Source organism: Bufo bufo, chromosome 6, assembly GCF_905171765.1.
Source record: "Bufo bufo chromosome 6, aBufBuf1.1, whole genome shotgun sequence".
NCBI lineage: Eukaryota > Metazoa > Chordata > Amphibia > Anura > Bufonidae > Bufo > Bufo bufo.
The window spans coordinates 21,199,037-21,222,845 of NC_053394.1; the positions used below are offsets into that span (position 1 = coordinate 21,199,037).

General features: G+C 44.5%; 2 protein-coding genes across 10 annotated transcripts in view; both read left to right on the plus strand.

Moving 5' to 3' along the window:
* LOC121006028 (M1-specific T cell receptor beta chain-like) overlaps positions 1–23,809 on the plus strand; it is a 961,123-nt gene that overhangs the window by 844,376 nt on the left and 92,938 nt on the right. The window lies entirely within an intron of this gene.
* On the plus strand, positions 13,728–23,035 carry LOC121006031 (anionic trypsin-2-like). Its single transcript, XM_040438926.1, has 5 exons — positions 13,728–13,767; positions 14,011–14,161; positions 16,418–16,671; positions 19,658–19,794; positions 22,886–23,035. Exons 1-5 carry the CDS (start codon positions 13,728–13,730, stop codon positions 23,033–23,035), a joined length of 732 nt encoding a protein of 243 aa, XP_040294860.1.

A 23,809-nucleotide genomic window follows, 5' to 3' on the forward strand; every position in this document is an offset into this window, starting at 1 on the left:
TTAGTCACCTAATCAAAAAAATCAATAAGATTAGTTTGACATGATCTCCCTAAAGTAAACCCATGCTGGTTTTCATCTTTCAATCCATGGGGCTTTAGATGTTCCACAATCCTCTCCTTAAGTATGGTTTCCATTAATTTCCCCACTATTGATGTCAGGCTTACCAGCCTATAGTTCCCCGATTCCTCCCTACTTCCTTTCTTGTGAATGGGCACAACATTTGCTAATTTCCAATCTTCTGGGATGACTCCTGTTACCAATGATTGGTTAAATAAATCTGTTAATGGTTTTGCTAGTACACCGCTAAGCTCTTTTAATAGCTTTGGATGTATCCCATCAGGCCCCTGTGACTTATTTGTATTAATTTTAGACAGCTGACTTAGAACCTCTTCCTCTGTAAAGACACATGCATAAAAAGATTCATTAGTCTTCCTCCCTAACTGAGGTCCTTTTCCTTCATTTTCCTGGGAAAGTCCACTTAACCACGGACACATGGACAAGTGCATTTGGCCAGTGATGCTACATTTCCCTGACGGCACACTGGGTGAACGTTGTGGAAGCCGGGAGCGAGTCATACCCTGGGATGGCACAGGTGCTACCAATGCCAAGGATTGCAGGCCCTTATTCTATTCAGGGCCGGCCTTAGGTGTTCAGGCGCCCTGTGCGAGCTAACCTTGTGGCGCCCCCCCCCCCAAAAAAAAAAAAAACTGCTTGTTGCTGGCATCATGGCATAGGTTGGCTGACTATCCAACCAAGTAGTTACCAGCCCGCACACCCCAAAGGCCGGTGTAATGTTATACTTCCCTACTTCGTGAGATTTCCCTACCTTCGTCACTTCCGGTCGCACCGGACATGACGTGAGGAGGTGTGCAGCGCCGGTCAGGCGCACAGCGACAGGTTAGGGAAATTTCACAGCAGAGTGCGCATGCGCCAGGAGCCTCGCCGGCGGTTAGGGTAGGGAAAAACTATAGGCCAGTGCACAGGCGCAGTGATCGGATGGATGTTCTCAGCTGGACACCGGCCGACACTGCGCATGCACCGGGAGCCTCACCAGAGGTTAGGGAAGGGAAAAATTACGTACGGGCCAGTGCTTTTTCCCTACCCTAACCGCTGGTGAGGCTCCCAGCGCATGCGCAGTGTCGGCCGGTGTCCAGCTGAGAACATCCATCCATGTGAAATTTCCCTAACCCATCGTTGTGCGCAGTGCACCCCCCCCAATATAATAAACATTGGTGGCGCAGTGCGCCCCCCCCAGCACCCCTGTATAATAAACATTGGTGGCGCAGTGGGCCCCCCCAATATAATAAACATTGGTGGCGCAGTGCGCCTCCCCAACACCCCAGTATAATAAACATTGGTGGCGCAGTGCGCCTCCCCAACACCCCAGTATAATAAACATTGGTGGCGCAGTGCGCCCCCCCAATATAATAAACATTGGTGGTGCAGTGCGCCCCCCCAACACCCCAGTATAATAAACATTGGTGGCGCAGTGCGCCCCCCCCAATATAATAAACATTGGTGGCGCAGTGCGCCCCCCCCCAACACCCCAGTATGATAAACATTGGTGGCGCTGTGCGCCCCCCCAACACCCCAGTATAATAAACATTGGTGGCGCAGTGGGCCCCGCCAATATTATAAATATTGGTGGCGCAGTGCGCCCCCCCAATATAATAAACATTGGCACAGTGCGCCCCCCCAATATAATAAACATTGGCACAGTGCGCCCCCCCCAATATAATAAACATTGGTGGTGCAGTGAGCCCCCCCAACACCCCAGTATAATAAACATTGGTGGCGCAGTGCGCCCCCACCCAATATAATAAACATTGGTGGCGCAATATAATAAACATTGGTGGTGCAGTGCGCCCCCCCTCAATATAATAAACAATGGTGGCGCAGTGGGCAGTGCCAATGAGGGTTAAAAAATAAAAAAATAATTAACTCACCTCCTCCAATTGATCGTCTCCTGTTCTTTCTTCAGGACCTGTCAAAGGACCTGTGGTGACATCTCTGTGCTCATCACATGATACATCACATGATCCATCACATGGTAATGGACCATGTGATGAGCTCAGTGACGTCACCACAGGTCCTGAAGAAAGAACAGGAGACCGGCAGCTACGCGATCAACTGGAGGAGGTGAGTTAATTTTTTTTATTATTTTTTAACCCTCATTGGCACTTCCCACTGAGCCACCAATGTTTCTTATACTGGGGTGTTAGGGGGGGGGGCGCACTGTGCCACCAACGTTTCTTATACAAATACAGGAGGCGGGTGCCGGAATCAAATAGCCGGCACCTGACCTTTGTGACAGGGAGCTGCGATCAGCGGCAGTTAACCCCTCAGGTACCGCACCTGAAGGGTTAACTCAACTGCAGCTGATCGCAGCTCCGTGTCAGAAAGGTCGGGTGCCGGCTATTTGATTCCGGCACCCGCCTCCTGTATTTGTATTTCAGGTCAGTTATCTTCATTGGTGGTGCAGTGGCCACAGCCCCTCCCCTCCTCCTCCTGTCTCTCTTCTTATTGGCAGCGGCGGGGGCAGCAGGCAGGTCAGACACAGGGGAGGAGGAATCAGGTCAGACAGGGGAGGGGGAGATGGAGGGGGCGCCCCGAGGGAGAACACAAGTGCAGCCTCGCCTGCCGCATATTACATTGCGAGCTGTCGGCCGCCCAGCGCCCCTGTTGCTATGGCGCCCTGTGCGGCTGCACAGCCCGCACACCCCAAAGGCCGGCCCTGATTCTATTAGGGTTTCCGCCACCACCTACTTTAGTGGCTCCAGCACCCACTTCTTCTCCTCCGCCTCCTCCTCCACTTCCACCTCATAATTATCCTCTTGCAGCACCAGTCAGCCATCAGTACGTAGCTGGAAGCAGTGTAGCACTGCAGTTGGGAAGTGGCAACAGGTTGTGCTGAAGCTGATATGCTTAGGGAACAAACAGCACACCGCCACAGAGCTGGATAAGAGACCAGACTGAGCTGTAGCTCTCGCCACTCAGCCTAGAATTAAGCATGGTTGTTTGTGACAATGGACATAACTTGGTGGCGGCTTTGGAGCTTGGCCAGCTCACACACATACCATGCCTAGCCCATGTCTTAAACTTAGTGGTTCAGCGTTTTCTCAAAACCTAACCCAATTTGCCTGAGCTACTGGTGAAGGTGCGCCGCCTGTGTTCACATTTCCGCAAGTCATCGACAGCTTCAGCTGGTCTGTCAATGCTGCAGCAGCGCTGGAAATTGGCAGATCACCCGCTGTTGTGCGATGCGAGCATGCAATGGAACTCAACGTTCCACATCTTGGCCAGGCTTTGTGAGAAGCAGAGGGAAGTAGAGGAGTAGGCATGGATGTCTGACCTCTGTGAGGTTTTAAGAAACTTTGAGGAATCAACACAGATGGTGAGAGGCGATAACGCTATTATCAGCGTAACCATCCCACTTCTGTGTCTACTCAAACGCTTGCTGCTCACAATTAAGGACAACGCTTTGCATGTGGAAGAGGTGGAAATAGGGGAAGACATTACATAGGGTGATAGCCAGACCACTCTCAGTTTGTCTTCTCAGCGCGAATTGGACGATGAAGAGGAGAAGGAGGAGGAGCAGGAGACGGTTGCCTCCGCTACAGAGGGTAGTACCCATGGAAGTTTAATTCCACCTGTTCTGCGTGGGTGGGCAGAAGAGGAGGAAGAGGATGAGGAGATTGAGAGTGATCCTCCTGATGACGACAGCGAAGTCTTGCCTGTTGGTACTCTGGCATACATGGCTGACTTCATTTTAGGCTGCCTTTCCAGCGACCCACACGTTATATGCATTTTAGACAACACGGATTACTGGTTGTTCACCCTTTTCGACCCCCGCTACAAAAATAACTTCTCATCTCTCATTCCTCTGGTGGAGAGGACAAGCAAAACAGTGCAATACCAGAAGATCCTTGTTGAAAAATTTCTCCAACGCTGGTGGCAGAGTCCGTAAATCCTTGGTCAACCGAGGAGGGGAGACGAGAGGAACACACAGCAGTTACAACAGAGGCAGGGCAACACTCTCCAAAGCCTGGGACAGTTTCATGACACCCCGCCAGCACCCTCACCCTGATGCGTGACCTAGTGTCACAAGGAGGGAAAATTTTTGGAAGATGGTGAAGTAATACATAGCAGACCGTGTCAGCGTCCTCAATGATCCCTCAGTGCCTTACAACTACTGGGTGTCCAAGCAGGAGAACTGGCGCTTTATGTCTTGGAGGTGCTGGCCTGCCCTGCCACCAGCGTTTTGTCTGATAAGCGTATCCGCCTGTCAACTGAAAATGCTGACAGGTTGACTCCTATATAAATGAACAAGGCCTGGATTGACCATGACTTCTTGACTCCACCAGAGGAAAGCTGATGAACAAAAAGGCACTTTAAATGTGTTGTTTATAATGTACTGATAATGTACTACAATCTTTTACAGGGTCAGCTCACCTGCAGGCCCACACCTAAAATCTTTTACAGGGTCAGCTCACCAGCAGGCCTGCACCTAAAATCTTGTAAAGGGTTATCTCACCTGCAGGCCCTCAGCTAATTATACCTAATAGGTAATTTGCGCGCATGCTGCCTAGCTTGGATGTGGTAGATGTAGCTGTTTCTCAGGCTCCCTCTCCGGAATTGAACACTGATTCAACATTACCCGTGGTCACCATTGTTTGTGCTGAATATAACATCAAAAGTTGATAGGGCAGACATCCGAAAGGGATCGTCGCCGTCACAGGGACGTGCGATCGGCCCCAGGTTATATAGGGTCACCAAAGCTGGAGGCATGCCCTCGCCCATAATGTTTTAGATGGTCAGATCAGCAGGCCCTTGCTCCAAATGTTTTTGAGGGTCACCAGCAGGTCATCAGTCATAATTTTTCTAGGCTGTGTATGATGCCCTCCTTTATGTGTAACAAAGGGTGTATTGGAGTGTCGGTTCCTTGTAATTTTTGGCAGCCCTTTCACTTAGTGCATAGGCTTTATGAGTGTAGGAGTCCCACTACATGAATAATTGTACCACAATGTGAATGAGGCCCTCCTTTATGTGATATACAGGTTGTATCTGAGTGCCTCTTCCTTGTAATTTTTGGCAGCGCTTGCACTTTATATACAGTGGATATAAAAAGTCTACACACCCCTGTTAAAATGTCAGGTTTCTGTGATGTAAAAAAATGAAACAAAGATAAATCATTTCAGAACTTTTTCCACCTTTAATGTGACCTATAAATGGTACCACTCAATTGAAAAACAAACTGAAATCTTTTAGGTGGAGGGAAGAAAAAATAAAATAAAATAAATAATTTGGTTGCATAAGTGTGCACACCCTCTTATAACTGGGGATGTAGCTGTGTTCAGAATTAGGCAATCACATTCAAAATCATGTTAAATAGGAGTCAGCATACACCGGCCATCATGTAAAGTGCCTCTGATTAACCCCAAATAAAGTTCAGCTGCTCTAGTTGGTCTTTCCTGAAATTTTGTTAGTTGCATCCAGCAGCAAAAGCCATGGTCCACAGAGAACTTCCAAAGCATCAGAGGGATCTCATTGTTAAAAGGTATCAGTCAGGAGAAGGGGACAAAAGAATTTCCAAGGCATTAGATATACCATGGAACACAGTGAAGACAGTCATCATCAAGTGGAGAAAATATGGCACAACAGTGACATTACCAAGAACTGGACATCCCCTCAAAATGATGAAAAGACGAGAAGAAAACTGGTCTGGGAGGCTACCAAGAGGCCTACAGCAACATTAAAGGAACTGCAGGAATATCTGGCAAGTACTGGCTGTGTGGTACATGTGACAACAATCTCCCGTATTCTTCAATTGTCTGGGCTATGGGGTAGAGTGGCAAGACAAAAGCTTTTTCTTACAAAGAAAAACATCCAAGCCAGGCCACATTTTGCAAAAACAAATCTGAAGTCTCCCAAATGCATGTGGTAAAAGGTGTTATGGTCTGATGAAACTAAGGTTGAACTTTTTGGCCATAATTCCAAAAGATATGTTTGGTGCAAAAACAACACTGCACATCACCAAAAGAACACCATCCCCACAGTGAAGCATGGTGGTGGCAGCATCATGCCAAGGGGCTGTTTTTCTTCAGCTGGAACTGGGGCCTTAGTTAAGCTAGAGGGAATTATGAACAGTTCCAAATACCAGTCAATATTGGCACAAAACCTTCAGGCTTCTGCTAGAAAACTGAACATGAAGAGGAACTTCATCTGTCAGCATGACAACGACCCAAAGCATACATCCAAATCAACAAAGGAATGGCTTCACCAGAAGAAGATTACAGTTTCGGAATGTCCCAGCCAGAGCCCAGACCTGAATCCGATTGAAAATCTGTGGGGTGATCTGAAGAGGGCTGTGCCCAGGAGATGCCCTCGCAATCTGACAGATTTAGAGTGTTTTTGCAAAGAGGAGTGGGCAAATCTTGCCAAGTCAAAATGTGCCATGCTGATAGACTCTAAACCAAAAAGACTGTGTAATAAAATCAAAAGGTGCTTCAACAAAGTATTAGTTTAAGGGTGTGCACACTTATGCAACCATATTATTTTATTTTTATATTTTTTCTTCCCTCTACATAAAAGATTTCAGTTTGTTTTTCAATTGAGTTGAACAGTTTATAGGTCACATTAAAGGTGGAAAAAGTTCTGAAATGATTTATCTTTGTCTCATTTTTTACATCACAGAAACCTGACATTTTAACAGGGGTGTGTAGACTTTTTATATCCACTGTATACAAGTAAATATACAGGAAATAATGTTTCCTATAAATTTTTCCTCTAAAATCAATTTTATCTTTTATTTTGTGTGTATTATTGTCAGTCTGGAAAAATGGTGTACTAATCGGACAACATCGTTCCCAGCAGTGACCTGGGAGTCCAAGATGCATCCAGACATCCTCCCCATGCTGTTCTCCTACAGCTTGTTGATCAGTAGGTTTTCAGTTCGCACTTTAGAATATGATCTGTTCTCTGTTAAGTTGCAGAAAGTGGTGTAGATTACTGTGCACATTCATAAGTCTATGTTGCGTGATCCCCCAACATGGTCTCCTTACTGGATTCCATGCTTACTGTATGTACTATGCATGTCTATGGTTCCCAAGGATAAACATTAGAGTTGAGCGGACACCTGTATGTTCGGGTTCAAAGGGTTCGGCCGAACTTGAGAAAAAAGTTCGAGTTCGGGACCCGAACTTGACCCCGAACCCCATTGAAGTCAATGGGGACCCGAACTTTTGAGCACTAAAATGGCAGTAAAAATGTCATGGAAAGGGCTAGAGGGCTGCAAATGGCATCAAAATGTGGTTAAGAGCATGGCAAGTGCACTGCAAACAAATGTGGATAGGGAAATTACTTTAAATAACATAAAATAGGTAAAAATAAAAAATAATAATCTTGATCTAGGAGGACGAGGTCCATATGGAGTAGGAGGTTGAGGAGGCGGTGGATATGGCGGTGTAGGTGGAAGCGGCGGTGGAGGAGGAGGTAGCCTACACTGGTTTTTGGTTTTAAATTTTATTTTTAAAATTAGGGTACACCCCAAAACATTGGGAAATATAACCTGTGATAACCCCCTGCAGTCATGCTAAACACACGTTCAGACAATACACCGGCTGCAGGGCAGGCCAGCACCTCCAAGGGGTAAAGGGCAAGCTCAGGCCATGTGCCTAATTTGGAGACCCAGAAGTTGCAGGGGCTGACCCCTGTCAGTCAGTTCGTGTAGGCATGTGCACACTTAGTGCCCCACCATGTCGCACGTCCCCGTGATGTTCACGATCCAAATTGATATCTGCTCTATCAACTTTCGATGTTCTTTTATGCACCTACCATGGTGATCACGGGTGGCGGGGAATCAGGGTTCCAGGTCGGAGAGGGATCGTGAGAAAGAGAGACCACATCCAAGAGAGGATTCATTTTTTTCAAATTTAAAAATATAGAGTTGAAATTTGGGAGAAATTATTAAAGCATAAAAGTGTGACAACTTTTCAAAGTTTAAGCATTGAATGAAAGGAGGTGGCGCGCATTAATTACTGAATAATTTATTACATTTTATTCCTTGTCACCTATGCATAGCAGGTGTTTATTCACATCTAAAATTGTATAATGTCAACCCAAGAATGTAAGAGAAAAATTATTGAAATTTATTAAGCTGTCAACTAGGTAGAGGAGGGGTATATTACCCAAATTCACCCAAAAATTGGTGAATTTCACCAATAAATTTAACTGACAATTGTTTTTTAAAACCTGTCTACTAGGTATAGCAGTGGTACATCACACCCAAAAATTGGTGAATTTCACCCAAAAATGTAAATAACTATTATATTTTTTTTAAACCTGTCTACTGGGTATAGCAGTGGTACTATACACCCAAAAATTGGTTAATTTCATCCGAAAATGTAAATGACAATTTTTTTTTTTTAACCGGCCTACTAGGTATAGCAGTGGTACTATACACCCTGAAAATGTAAATGACAATTTTTTTTTTTTAAACCGGCCTACTAGGTATAGCAGTGGTACTATACACCCAAAAATTGGTGAATTTTACCCGAAAATGTAAATTACTATTTTTTTTATTTTTTCAACCTGTCTACTAGGTACAGCAGTGGTACTATACACCCAAAAATTTCTGAATTTCACCAGAAAATGTAACTGACAAAGTAGTAAAAAGATCCAAAATAAAATACGTACAAATAAAAAAAAAATTTGATTTATGAGGTGGAGTTCTATATGGAGTAGGAGTTTGAAGAGGCGGTGGAGGTAGCAGTGTAGGTGGAAGTGGCGGTGGAGGAGGACGAGGTAGCCAACATAGGTTTTTGGTTTTAATATTTTTTTTTTTAATTAGGGTACACTCTAAAAGAGTGTGAAATATCCAAAAAACAAGAATGAGCAATTGCGCTGCAGTATGACAATGGCTGGTTAGTGCCGGTATACATGTCTATTCTGCACAAGGTACAGACAAGTCCTGAGGGATTAATGAATGGTTCATTTTAATGAACGTGAGCTTGTCCACGTTGGCTGTGGACAGACGGCTGCGCTTGTCTGTGATGACGCCCCCTGCCGTACTAAACACACGTTCAGATAATACACTGGCTGTAGGGCAGGCCAGCACCTCCAAGGCGTAAAGTGCAAGCTCAGACTATGTGCCCAATTTGGAGACCCAGAAGTTTAAGGGGGCAGACCCGTCATTCAGTACTTGTAGGCGTGTGCACACATACTTCTCCACCATGTTGGTGAAATGCTGCCTCCTGCTAAGACGTTCCATATCATCTGGTGGTGCTGGTTGTTGTGGCGTGCTGACAAAGCATTTCCACATGTCGGCCATGCTAACCCTGCCTTCTGAGGGGCTGTCGGTTCCCCAGCTGCGTTGGCAACCTCTTCCTCATCCTCTGCCTTCGCCTTGTTCTTCCACTGTGCCCCGCTGTCAGGTGGGAATGCCACCAGTAGCGCGTCTACCAGCGTGCGCTTGTACTTGCACATCTTACGATCACGCTCCAGTGACGGAATTGGGATCCAGCAGCGTGGCCACCCAGTAATCAGCACAAGTTAGAATGTGGGCAACTCGGCGGTCGTTGCGGAGACACTGCAGCATGTAATCGCTCATGTGTGCCAGGCTGCCCAGAGGCAACGAAAAGCTGTCCTCTGTGGAAGGTGTAGCGTCTGTGTCCTCTGTATCCCCCCATCCACGCACCAGTGATGGCCATGAGCTGGTCTGGGTGCCACCTTGCTGTGAACATGGTTCCTCCTCCTCCATCTCCTCATCCTCCACCTTGTCATCCTCTAGAACTGTGCCCTGGCTGGACAATTGTGTACCTTGGGTTTGTGGGTGCAGGAACCCACCCTCGGAGCCAATTGGGAATGACTGGTCGGAAACCCTACGAAATGATCCCTTTTACTCCTCCTCCTGTGCCACATCCTCTTCCATCATCGCCAGGAGCGTTTTTTCAAGGAGACATAGAAGTGGGATAGTAACGCTGAGAACGGCGTTATCGGCACTGGCCATGTTGGTGGAGTACTCAAAACAGCGCAACAAGGAACACAGGTCTCGCATGGAGGCCCAGTCATTGGTGGTGAAGTGGTGCTGTTCTGCAGAGCGACTGACCCGTGCGTGCTGCAGCTGAAACTCCACTATCGCCTGCTGCTGCTCGCACAGTCTGGCCAGCATGTGCGAGGTGGAATTCCACCTTGTGGGCATGTCACATATGAGGCGGTGAGCGGGAAGGCCAAAGTTTCGCTGCAGCGCTGACAGGCGAGCAGCAGCAGGGTGAGAACGCCGGAAGCGCGCACAGACGGCCCACACTTTATGCAGCAGCTCTAACATATCGGGGTAATTTTTAAGGAATCTTTGCACCACCAAATTCAGCACATGCGCCAGGCAAGGGATGTGCGTCAAACTGGCTAGGCCCAGAGCTGCTACGAGATTTCGCCCATTATTGCACACCACCAGGCCAGGCTTGAGGCTGACTGGCACAAACCACTCATCGGTCTGTTGTTCAAGGCCTGTCTACAGTTCCTGCGCGGTGTGGAGTTTGTCCCCCAAACCGATACGTTTTTTAATTGCCTGCTGTCATTTACCCCTGGCTGTGCTGAAGTTGGTGGTGAAGGTGTTACGCTGACCGGTTAAGGAGCTGGTAGAGGATGAGGAAACAGAGTAGGAGGAGGAAGCAACAGGAGGCAAACTGAAGCTCCCTGCAATCCTCGGTGGTCGAAGGACATGCGCCAAACTGCTATCCGCCTCAGGCCCAGCCGCCACTTTATTTACCCAGTGTGCTGTTATGGAGATATAACGGCCCTGACCGTGCTTACTGGTCCACATATCCGTAGTCATGTGCACCTTGCCACAGATGGCGTTGCGCAGTGCACACCTGATTTTGTCCCCTACTTAATTGTGCAGGGAAGGGATGGCTCGCCTTGAAACGTAGTGGTGGCCGGGCACTACGTACTGTGGGACAGCTACCACCATAAGGCCTTTAAAACTATCCGTCTCCACCAGACGGAATGACAGCATTTCAAAGGCCAGTAATTTAGAAATGTTGGCATTCAAGGCTAGGGATCGCGGGTGGGTAGGGGGGTACTTCCTCTTCCTCTAAAGCTATTAAGAGACGGAGAACTGAACGGGCCATTGTGGAGATGCTTGGTGACCCAGGTGTTGATGTTGCTGGCAGATCCTCTGTTTGCGGGGTGGCAGGTGGCACTGTCACTCCAGAGGTGGATGATGAGGCTGAGACTGAAGCAGAAGAGGAAGCAGGAGGAGCCAGAGACCTTTTTTTGGTTTCTGAGGTGTCTACTCCACTGCAGCTCGTGCTTTGCACTTAAATGCCTGGTCATTCAGGTTGTGCTCAGGTTGAGAACGTTTATGCCTCGCTTCAGGCTCTGATTGCACAGCGTTCAAACCACTCGTGTCTTGTCGTCAGCACATTGTCTGAAGAACTGCCACGCCAGGGAACTCCTTCGAGCTGGCTTTGGTGCGCTCGGTACCTTGCTGCGGTGGGCAGTAGGAGGCGTACTGTCTAATGGACGGCCAGTCCGCTTTTGCACCCTTCTCCCTCTTCTGCTGTGCTGGTGGCTCTGTGCAACCACCGCCTCTTCCTCCGAACTACATAGGTCACTCGCATGACCTTGATTCCATGTGGGGTCGAGGACCTCATCGTCCTCCACATCATCTTCCACGCAGTCTTCACTTCTGCCTTCCTTGTCGGTCTGGACACTTTCGAAAGCCCCATCAGTTGGCACCTATGTTTCGTCATCATCCAAGACGTGCTGCGATGGCCCTCCCATGTACTCATCTTGAAAGATAAGTGGTTGGGCATCGGTGCACTCAATCTCTTCCACTTCTGGGGCAGGGCTACGTGGATGGCCCTGGGGAACCCTGCTAACAGAGTCATCAAAAAGCAGAAGAGACTGCTGCATGACTTGGGGCTCAGACTGCTTGGCTGATTTGCAAGGGGGTGAGGTGAAAGACTGATGGACATCGGCTGCAAGTGCCAACTGTGGTCTTTCAGCAGGAGACTGGGTCGGAGACAATGTGAAGGAACTGGATCCACTGTCAGCAACCCAATCTACTATCACCTGTACTTGTTCAGGCCTCACCATTCGTAGAGCCGCATTAGGCCCGATAAAATACCGCTGCAGGTTTTGTCGCCTACTCGCACCTGAGGAAGGGTTTTCACTTGTGCGTGTAGCTGGCATAGATCAACCACATCCTCTCCCTGCAACAGGAGCTCCACCAGCAGCACCACGACCTGGGCCATGTACCTTATTTGACGCTCTCCTCATATTTCTCGAATTTAAGATCTTGCCCTAAATGGGTGTTTAATTAATAGTAGAATAGAACGACAGTATGTAAAGGGTGTATCTCACATGGCCTGAACCAGACTAGGCCTCAATTAAAGATTCCTTAGCCCAAAATGGCTGTATTTCAAATGCCTGAATCAAACCCCTGTATGTAATGGATGTATCTCACACGGCCTGAACCACTGTAGGCTTGAATTAAAGATTTCTTTGCCCAAAATGTCTATATTTCAAATCCCTGAATCAAACCCCTGTATGTAAAGGGTGTATCTCACACGGCCTGAACCAGTGTAGGCCTGAATTAAAGATTTATTTGCCCAAAATGTCTGTATTTCAAATACCTGAATCAAACCCCTGTATGAAAAGGGTGTATCTTACACGGCCTGAACGACTGTAGGCCTGAATTAAATATTGATGCACCAAATGGCGGTATTTCAAATCTCTGAATCTAACCCAAATGTATTAAGGGTGTATCTCACAATGAGATCTGCATCAAAGGCTGCCAACTAATTTTTCAATTTAATTTCTTAACAACTGAATTTGACAGCAGAATACTGTATAAGCCTGTAATTTCACACGTGCTGATGCTGCAAGGCCTGAAAATATTGTTTTTTGGCAAAAAAGTGTGTTTTTAAAACCCCAGAAAATTATGGGTGTATATCTAGCTTAAATTGCACACTGACTAATCCAGATGTTGTATATTGCCCAAAAAGTTTTGATTTTCAATGTTCCAAAAGCTCAGATGTAGTGCTGGTGCACTGAGCTTGCATAAAATGGCAGCCGCCACCCACCTAACTGACTTATTAAAGTAATTTTTTTTCGGTCACTGGGCTCAGGGCAGGATAAAAAAATTGAGCCCTGCACCCACAAAACACAATGTATGTAGATCGCTGAGTTAGATTCAAATTTTGAGCAAAGATTCTCTCCTATTCTCTCCCTGAAATCACCAGCTGCATCCTCTCCCTACACTTGTAACAGCAGAGTGACGTGCAGCGCTACATGACTCAAGCTTATATAGAGGCTGGGTCACATGCTGCACTGGCCAATCACAGCCATGCCAATAGAAGTGATGGCTTCTAAGGGCACAGAGTTAACGCTTGTTGATTGGCTGCTCTGCAGCCTTTCAAAAAACGCCAAGAAAGCGCCGAACACCGAACCCGAACTTTTACTGAAATGTTCGGGTCCGGGGTCCAAAAATCCTAAAGTTCGGTACGAACCCGAACTTTACAGTTCGGGTTCGCTCAACCCTAGTAAACATGTTTGTTCCATGGATGGAGAGAAAGAAAATAGGCAAATTCCAAGCCAAACCACCTGTTCAGGTTTCACAATTAGCAGAGAACCTGTGAGTATCAACAAGAAAGAGGATAACATTACTGATAAACCGCGGTATAAAGAACCTTTTACTGGTCCATAGGAAACATAACTGGGTGACAATGAAGATCCTTATAGTCCTGTGCCTTTTGGGTCTTGCTGGTGGGTTAGTTTAAAATGTAGTTTTACAGTAGTCCATGTAAGCTAGAAAGCTCTAGACAGACTGTAGATTTTAGCCAAAATTTTTGAAACTTTTTGAAAAAAGAAACTAACAAAAAAAGGAATTTCCAGGCAAATTTAGTTTTGTAAATGAAAACTAACATTTATTTTTTAATATTTCAATGTATGTATTTATATCTAAACCGCACTACTTGTAGCTAATGGACAGAATGTCTTTCTCTTCAGTGGCAACACCTTTCGACGATGATGATAAGATAGTTGGAGGTCACCCCTGTAGAGTTCCCTATCAGGTGTCTCTTAATGTGGGCTATCATTTCTGTGGAGGAATCCTGATCAAAGAGCAATGGGTGGTGTCTGCTGCTCACTGCTATCAATCGTAAGTACTTTGAAGGATTTGAGGCGTTTCTCTGCACAGCAGGCACCTGGTTCACCGATGCGCACTCTGAAAGAGTTTGGTGGGAATCCCTCATTCTCAGAGGTCAGACCCACAATAGTCATAAAGTGATAGTATATTCTAGTCATATGTCAGCACTTTATGAGATAGGAACAGCCCTCTGAAATAATGGTTTATTTTTATGGTAGAAAAGCTATGTAAGATCTGCTTCCCATGATTACAAGAAAGAGAAGTTTAAAGGGGTTATCTAGGAAATTAAGTTTTTCCTCAGGATAGGTTATCAGAATCGGATCTGCAGACGGGTGCAACAATGCCAATCACAATCAGCTGTTAGAAGAGGCCTTGAGCGCCGCAGCCTCTTCCTTTGCCAGTGACATCACATCAGTCACATGGCCTAGTTAAAGCTCAGCCCCATTCAAGTCAATGGGGCTGAGCTGCAATACCAAGAACTCCCACTATACAATGTACGGTGCTGTCCTTGGAAAGCTGCTGGGATCCTGCATCGCTCACCATAGCTTCGGTGAGCGCCGCGGCTCGCTGAAACAGCTGATCAGCAAGGATGATGAGAATTCAGCCCCCACTGATGTGATAATGATGAATTATTCTGAGAATAGCGAAAATAGAAGATGACAGCAGCATATCCAAATGAGGGTCCTTTATTCGCCGAACGTTTCGGCTACGTAGTAGCCTTTATTAAGCATTGATGCTTGATAAAGGCTACTACGTAGCCGAAACGTTGCACTTTTATGTACATTGTTTCATGGACCCTCATTTGGATATGCTATTTTAACGTTGATCTGTCCATTGATGATCGGTGGTTTGGACATGCTGTTGCATTCCGAGGGATTTATACAAGGTACATTGGTGCTGCTCTAAACTATTTATTACTGCTATTCTGAGAAAAGGTCATTATCATGTTTACCTGGATAACCCTTTTAATAGTCTTTGCCATGTATGTTCAGCTAAAAGGGTTTTTCCAGTGTGCGTTTGACCGAATCAAAGAATCATACTTTCCGAGTGTCTTCTGCTCTGGTTTTGCGGCATGGCTGTGTTGAGGGATCGTCTGGTTTGTTAACTTGCTGGGCTATAAAGGGGGTCACATAAAACACTGCATGCAATGACTAGCATCAGCTGTGACTTGTCCCCAAGAAGCACATCACTACTGGGCCACCTGCCACTTGGGGACAACTCACTGTTAAGACAAGTCTGTGATCCTGACCATAGCCAAGTCAGAGTAAATAAGCCTGGGATTGTGCTGAACATAGCCAGTCTACAGGACCGTAATGACCAGGGCCTGGGCATAACGATTAGGTCAAACACAATGGGGCCAGCTAAAAACGGAGGGAACCCTGGATAACTTTATTTCTGAGCTCCAAGAGTGTTCTTTTATCTATAAGTTGGGAGGTATATGTCAGTATAATTATTATTTTTTCTTAAAGGGGTATTCCCATCTCAGACATTGAAAGCATATAGCTAAGATGTGCCACTAACGTCAGATAGACACCACTATGACCACTCGTTTCATCAGAATGAGCCCCTTAATGTGAAAGTGAGGGCACCACACAAGCACGTTCATCCTCCGTTCACTTGTAAGGGATTTTTCGAAAATAGATGATCGCTGCCATGGCTATTTACGGCAGTCTAATAAAGGCGAATGGAGAGGTGGTCTTGTGCCGTGCGCTCACTACTATGGAACTTCTAAAATTAGCCAAACATGCTCGCTCGGTTATTTTCCAAATTCCCACATAAGTGATTGGAGAGTGAATAGAGCTCAATGTGCTCATTCTCACTTCATGGGACCCACACCCATCTGACATTGATTGCATATCCTAGTGATAGGCCATCGAGAGATTGGCCAACCCCTTTAACTGTAAAGATAACAATAGTCTACTACACTTTTTTATACAGAAGCATTCCATATGTTTTCTTTAAATGTGACCCTATATAGTGGTCTTCTAATGTTTTCCTCTGATATACCTTGCAAATGCAGTGGAAGATAGACCCTAAGACTCTTCATTGATTATCCCTGCATAGTGTCAAGTACATGTGTGCCAGAAAAAAAATGACTTGAATGAAGCCCATTCAGAGGACCTTTCTTCTAGAAGACCAATTTCCACTGCAGCTTTGGGTGGTTGTGGCATAGAAGCGTTGATGCTTACTTAAGATTTTCCATCAGGAACCATAGAGTCTGCAGCCGTAAGCTTTACACTGTCAATGATTTCTTCTCCTCTGTTTTAGAAATATTCAATGCAGGCTTGGAGAATATAATATAAGATTGCCGGATGGAACAGAACAGTTCATTAACTCTGAAAAAGTCATTCCACACCCAGACTATAACCCTTATGATAGTGACATCATGTTGATCAAGCTTTCAGTGCCGGCCCAGCTGAATGAAGCAGTGCAGCCCATCAGTCTTCCCGAAAACTGTCCTCCTGGAAGTAGTCCACCTGTGGGAACTAAATGCAAAGTGTCTGGCTGGGGTTACACCGGATGTAAGTTGATGCTTTACAGAGAGAAGGATATGACTGAATATTTTTTTTGAAGATCAATAAAAGCATTTCTCTCCAAAACAGTCAGAAAGAAATACCTGGCTATATCTTATACAGATATTTTATCCCCAAAGTCAAACAACTCTTGCGATAGATGCATTCTTCCTGCAACCTTACTGCTTGTGTTATGTAAACTAGTGATGGCAGGGGCCATATTCGAATTCGCATTATTTTGCGAATAACTTGTAGAATATTCGTCATATATTAGCGAATTTGAGAATTTTCCATTATTTTCTTGATCGCGAAAATCGGCAATGTAATATTTGCGTAATGCGCGCGCAATACCGGCGTGGGTCACTGTAGCTAAATTTTTCAAGCTGCTAGAAGTTTCCTGAGACTGGAGAAAATGGTTGGCACGGCAGAACATTACAACAGCTTTATATGCAGATAGACTGCTCCAATATATAAGCGATTGTGAAATCGGCAATTAATGATGCGCATATTTTGACGCAATACGTGCAACTTCACATTTTAGCAGGTCTGTCTACATATTACTGATTGGTGCACTAAGTATTGTTGTGACATCACAGCACTATGTCTGTAGCATGTATGTATGGATAGCAGAACCTATCAGCTACACTATATCAGGATATAACCTACACTGACTATCTCCTACTAACTATCTGTACTATATATATATACAGTCAGGTCCATAAATATTGGGACATCAACACAATTCTAAGATTTTAGCCTCTATGCACCACCACGATGGATTTGAAATGAAACAAACAAGATGTGCTTTAACTGCAGACGGTCAGCTTTAATTTGTGGGTATTTATATCCAAATCAGGTGAACGGTGTAGGAATTACAACAGTTTGCATATGTGCCTCCCACTTGTTAAGGAACCAAAAGTAATGGGACAGAATAATAATCATAAATCAAACTTTCACTTTTTAATACTTGGTTGCAAATCCTTTGCAGTCAATTACAGCCTGAAGTCTGGGATGCATATACATCACCAGACGCTGGTTTTCATCCCTGGTGATGCTCTGCCAGGCCTCTACTGCAACTGACTTCAGTTCCTGCTTGTTCTTGGGGCATTTTCCCTTCAGTTTTGTCTTCAGCAAGTGAAATGCATGCTCAATCGGATTCAGGTCAGGTGATTGACTCGGCCATTGCATAACATTCCACTTATTTCCCATAAAAAACTCTTTAGTTGCTTTTGCAGTTATGCTTTGGGTCATTGTCCATCTGCATTGTGAAGCGCCGTCCAATGAGTTCTGAAGCATTTGGCTGAATATGAGCAGATAATATTGCCCGAAACACTTCAGAATTCATCCTGCTGCTTTTGTCAGCAGTCACATCATCCAAAAATACAAGAGAACCAGTTCCATTGGCAGCCATACATGCCCACGCCATGACACTACCACCACCATGCTTCACTGATGAGGTGGTATGCTTAGGATCATGACCAGTTCCTTTCCTTCTCCATACTCTTCTCTTCCCATCACTCTGGTACAAGTTGATCTTGGTCTTATCTGTCCATAGGATATTGTTCCAGAACTGTGAAGGCTTTTTTAGATGTCATTTGGCTAACTCTAATCTGGCCTTCCTGTTTTTGAGGCTCACCAATGGTTTACATCTTGTGGTGAACCCTCTGTATTCACTCTGGTGAAGTCTTCTCTTGATTGTTGACTTTGACACACATACACCTACCTCCTGGAGAGTGTTCTTGATCTAGCCAACTGTTGTGAAGGGTGTTTTCTTCACCAGGGAAAGAATTCTTTGGTCATCCACCACAGTTGTTTTCCGTGCTCTTCCGGGTCTTTTGGTGTTGCTGAGCTCACCGGTGCGTTACTTCTTTTTAAGAATATTCCAAACAGTTGTTTTGGCCACGCCTAATGTTTTTGCTATCTCTCTGATGGGTTTGTTTTGTTTTTTCAGCCTAATGATGGCTTGCTTCACTGATAGTGACAGCTCTTTGGATCTGATCTTGAGAGTTGATAGCAACAGATTCCAAATGCAAATAGCAGACTGGAAATGAACTCTGGACCTTTTATCTGCTCATTGTAATTGGGATAATGAGGGAATAACACACACCTGGCCATGGAACAGCTGAGAAGCCAATTGTCCCATTACTTTTGGTTCCTTAACAAGTGGGAGGCACATATGCCAACTGTTGTAATTCCTACACCGTTCACCTGATTTGGATGTAAATACCCTCAAATTAAAGCTGACAGTCTGAAGTTAAAGCACTTCTTGTTCGTTTCATTTTAAATCCATTGTGGTGGTGTATAGAGCCAAAAATGTTAGAATTGTGTCTATGTCCCAATATTTATGGACCTGACTGTATATAAAGCTATCTATCTATCCAACTAACTAACTAACTAATTATCTAATGTAATGACACAGGAAAGCAGAGAGCACAGCAATAACTCAGATCTGCAAAATACTACATACACTGGCTGCTGGGGAGGTTCTTATATAGTAAGGGGTAGGCAACTTTCCTATTGGTTGCTAGGGTAGTTGCTAAGCACAAAGACATTGCAGCCTTCTCATTGGCCCACAAGCAAGAAGGGAGGTTACTGATGAAGAAAAAATCTAGAATATTCGAAATTACGAATATATAGCACTATATTCTAAATATTTGCAAATTCTCGAAGTGCCGATATTCGCGATTAATATTCCCGATTCGAATATTCGCGCCCATTACTAGTGTACACTGGGGGGGCATTGACAGCAGTCATCTCATTATCATTAGAGAGTGGGTTAACAATTAAACACTTCAATTTTAAAGCTGGGGGCAGATAACACAGGTTCACAACTTTGACAATAATATCTGGTGGGGGCAGATCAGCTTCTCCTTCCTCCCTGCACATTAATCATTACACACACAACACTGTCCCGCAAAAGTAAAAAAAAAATCTTTATTAGTTTTCTTATGTCTAAACTATGCATTTTATTTAATATACGGTTTCTATTTTCCAGTTGAAAACCCAGACATCCTGCAGTGTGTGTGTGTTCCTGTTGTATCTGAGGCAGATTGTATGGCTTCCTACCCAGGAGAGATTACAGACAACATGATCTGCCTGGGCTATCCAGAGGGCGGAAAGGACTCCTGTCAGGTACTCTGAAATCCCCATAATATATATTCATGCTATAATATATGAAAGAAACAATAGATTTATACAGTGTTTGTGTGGAATATTAACATGTAGATGTATCACACTCCAGAGCTGCACTCACTATTCTGCTGGTGGAGTCAATGTGTGCATACATTACATTACTTATCCAATACTGATCCTGAGATACATCCTGTATTATACTCCAGAGCTTCACTCACTATTCTGCTGGTGCAGTCACTGTCTACATGCATTACTTATCCTGTACTGATCCTGAGTTACATCCTGTATTATACTCCAGAGCTGCACTCACTATTCTGATGGTGGAGTCACTGTGTACATACATTACATTACTTATCCAGTACTGATCCTGAGATACATCCTGTATTATACTCCAGAGTTTCACTCACTATTCTGCTGATGGAGTCACTGTGTACATACATTTCTTATCCTGTACTGATCCCGAGTTACATCCTGTATTAGACTCCAGAGCTGCACTCACTATTCTGCTGATGGAGTCACTGTGTACATACATTATTTATCCTGTACTGATCCTGAGTTACATCCTGTATTATACTCCAGAGCTGCACTCAATATTCTGCTGGTGCAGTCACTGTGTACATACATTATTTATCCTGTACTGATCCTGAGTTACATCCTGTATTATACTCCAGAGCTGCACTCACTATTCTGCTGGTGGAGTCACTGTGTACATACATTACATTACTTATCCTGTACTGATCCTGAGTTACATCCTGTATTATACTCCAGAGCTGCACTCACTATTCTGCTGGTGCAGTCACTGTCTACATGCATTACTTATCCTGTACTGATCCTGAGTTACATCCTGTATTATACTCCAGAGCTGCACTCACTATTCTGCTGGTGGAGTCACTGTGTACATACATTACATTACTTATCCAGTACTGATCCTGAGATACATCCTGTATTATACTCCAGAGCTGCACTCACTATTCTGCTGGTGGAGTCACTGTGTACATACATTACATTACTTATCCTGTACTGATCCTGAGTTACATCCTGTATTATACTCCAGAGCTGCACTCACTATTCTGCTGGTGCAGTCACTGTGTACATACATTGCTTATCCTGTACTGATCCTGAGTTACATCCTGTATTATACTCCAGAGCTGCACTCACTATTCTGCTGATGGAGTCACTGTGTACATACATTTCTTATCCTGTACTGATCCCGAGTTACATCCTGTATTATACTCCAGAGCTGCACTCGCTATTCTGCTGATGGAGTCACTGTGTACATACATTACATTACTTATCCTGTACTGATCCTGAGTTACATCCTGTATTATACTCCAGAGCTGCACTCACTATTCTGCTGGTGCAGTCACTGTGTACATACATTGCTTATCCTGTACTGATCCTGAGTTACATCCTGTATTATACTCCAGAGCTGCACTCACTATTCTGCTGATGGAGTCACTGTGTACATACATTTCTTATCCTGTACTGATCCCGAGTTACATCCTGTATTATACTCCAGAGCTGCACTCATTATTCTGCTGATGGAGTCACTGTGTACATACATTATTTATCCTGTACTGATTCTGAGTTACATCCTGTATTATACTCCACAGCTGCACTCACTATTCTGCTGGTGCAGTCACTGTGTACATACATTATTTATCCTGTACTGATCCTGAGTTACATCCTGTATTATACTCCAGAGCTGCACTCACTATTCTGCTGGTGGAGTCCCTGTGTACATACATTACATTACTTATCCTGTACTGATCCTGAGTTACATCCTGTATTATACTCCAGAGCTGCACTCACTATTCTGCTGATGGAATCACTGTGTACATACATTACTTATCCTGTACTGATCCTGAGTTACATCCTGTATTATACTCCAGAGCTGCACTTACTATTCTGCTGATGGAGTCACTGTGTACATACATTACTTATCCTGTTCTGACCCTGAGTTACATCCTGTATTATTCTCCAGAGCTGCACTCGCTATTCTGCTGATGGAGTCACTGTGTACATACATTACATTACTTATCCTGTACTGATCCTGAGTTACATCCTGTATTATACTCCAGAGCTGCACTCACTATTCTGCTGATGGAGTCACTGTGTACATACATTACTTATCCTGTACTGATCCTGAGTTACATCCTGTATTATACTCCAGAGCTGCACTCACTATTCTGCTGGTGGAGTCCCTGTGTACATACATTACATTACTTATCCTGTACTGATCCTGAGTTACATCCTGTATTATACTCCAGAGCTGCACTCACTATTCTGCTGATGGAATCACTGTGTACATACATTACTTATCCTGTACTGACCCTGAGTTACATCCTGTATTATACTCCAGAGCTGCACTCGCTATTCTGCTGATGGAGTCACTGTGTACATACATTACATTACTTATCCTGTACTGATCCTGAGTTACATTCTGTATTATACTCCAGAGCTGCACTCACTATTCTGCTGATGGAGTCACTGTGTACATACATTACTTATCCTGTACTGATCCTGAGTTACATCCTGTATTATACTCCAGAGCTGCACTCACTATTCTGCTGGTGCAGTCACTGTGTACATACATTACTTATCCTGTACTGATCCTGAGTTAAATCCTGTATTATACTCCAGAGCTGCACTTACTATTCTGCTGATGGAGTCACTGTGTACATACATTACATTACTTATCCTGTACTGATCCTGAGTTACATCCTGTATTATACTCCAGAGCTGCACTCACTATTCTGCTGGTGGAGTCACTGTGTACATACATTACTTATCCTGTACTGATCCTGAGTTACATGCTGTATTATACTCCAGAGCTGCACTCACTATTATGCTGGTGGAGTCACTGTGTACATACATTACATTACTTATCCTGTACTGATCCTGAGTTACATCCTGTATTATACTCCAGAGCTGCACTCACTATTCTGCTGATGGAGTCACTGTGTACATACATTACTTATCCTGTACTGATCCTGAGTTACATCCTGTATTATACTCCAGAGCTGCACTCACTATTCTGCTGGTGGAGTCACTATGTACATCACATTATCTTACTTCCTCCTGTTTATAGGGTGACTCCGGTGGTCCAGTGGTTTGTAATGGAAAACTGCATGGAATAGTGTCCTGGGGTTATGGATGTGCACAACCCGATTATCCCGGTGTCTACACCAAGGTCTGCAAGTTCGTTAATTGGATTAATGAAGTTATTGCTAACAATTAAATTACAAAACAAGAAGCAGATATAATTCAAGATTTGGAATGTAAGATGTTCTGGTCTCTACAATAAACATCAACTGATTATCTTCATTTGTCCAAGACTCCCTATTGTGATGTGTTGAGCGTAAATATTCAAAAAGTGAATTTTTATCACGAATATCGGCACTTCGAGAATTTGCGAATATTTAGAATATAGTGCTATATATTCGTAATGATGAATATTCGTGTTTTTTTTTAACACAGTCCACATCAGGTGATCACCCCTCCCTTCTTCTAGCTTGTGGGCCAATGAGAAGGCTTTGTCACAGCTTAGCAACATCCCTAGCAACCAATAGAAAAGTAGCCTACCCCACGCCGGTATTTCGCGTGTATTACACGAATAATAAATTGCAGATTTTCACAATCAATAATATAATCTTGAATTCGCAAATATATCACGAAATATCGCAAATTCGAATATTGCCCCTGCCGCTCATCACTAATTGCGATTATGCAGAATGTTCTCTTTTCCCAGATTCTAATATTCACATCTTGATTATACAATAACTTGGGCCCCCGATCTCATGGGAAGACAATTAACATAAATATCCTATTATCAGCTGAAAAGATGAACCCACACAAACATAGCAGCATACAGATATCAAACTTGTATTACCCTGGCATCTCCGGAACTTAAAGCTCCACAGCTGAAAGGCTCCAGTGCCATCCCATAAGCCACCACTTTATGTAAGCAGCAATAATGAGATACAGGGATAAACTGAGAACACATGGGATGTCT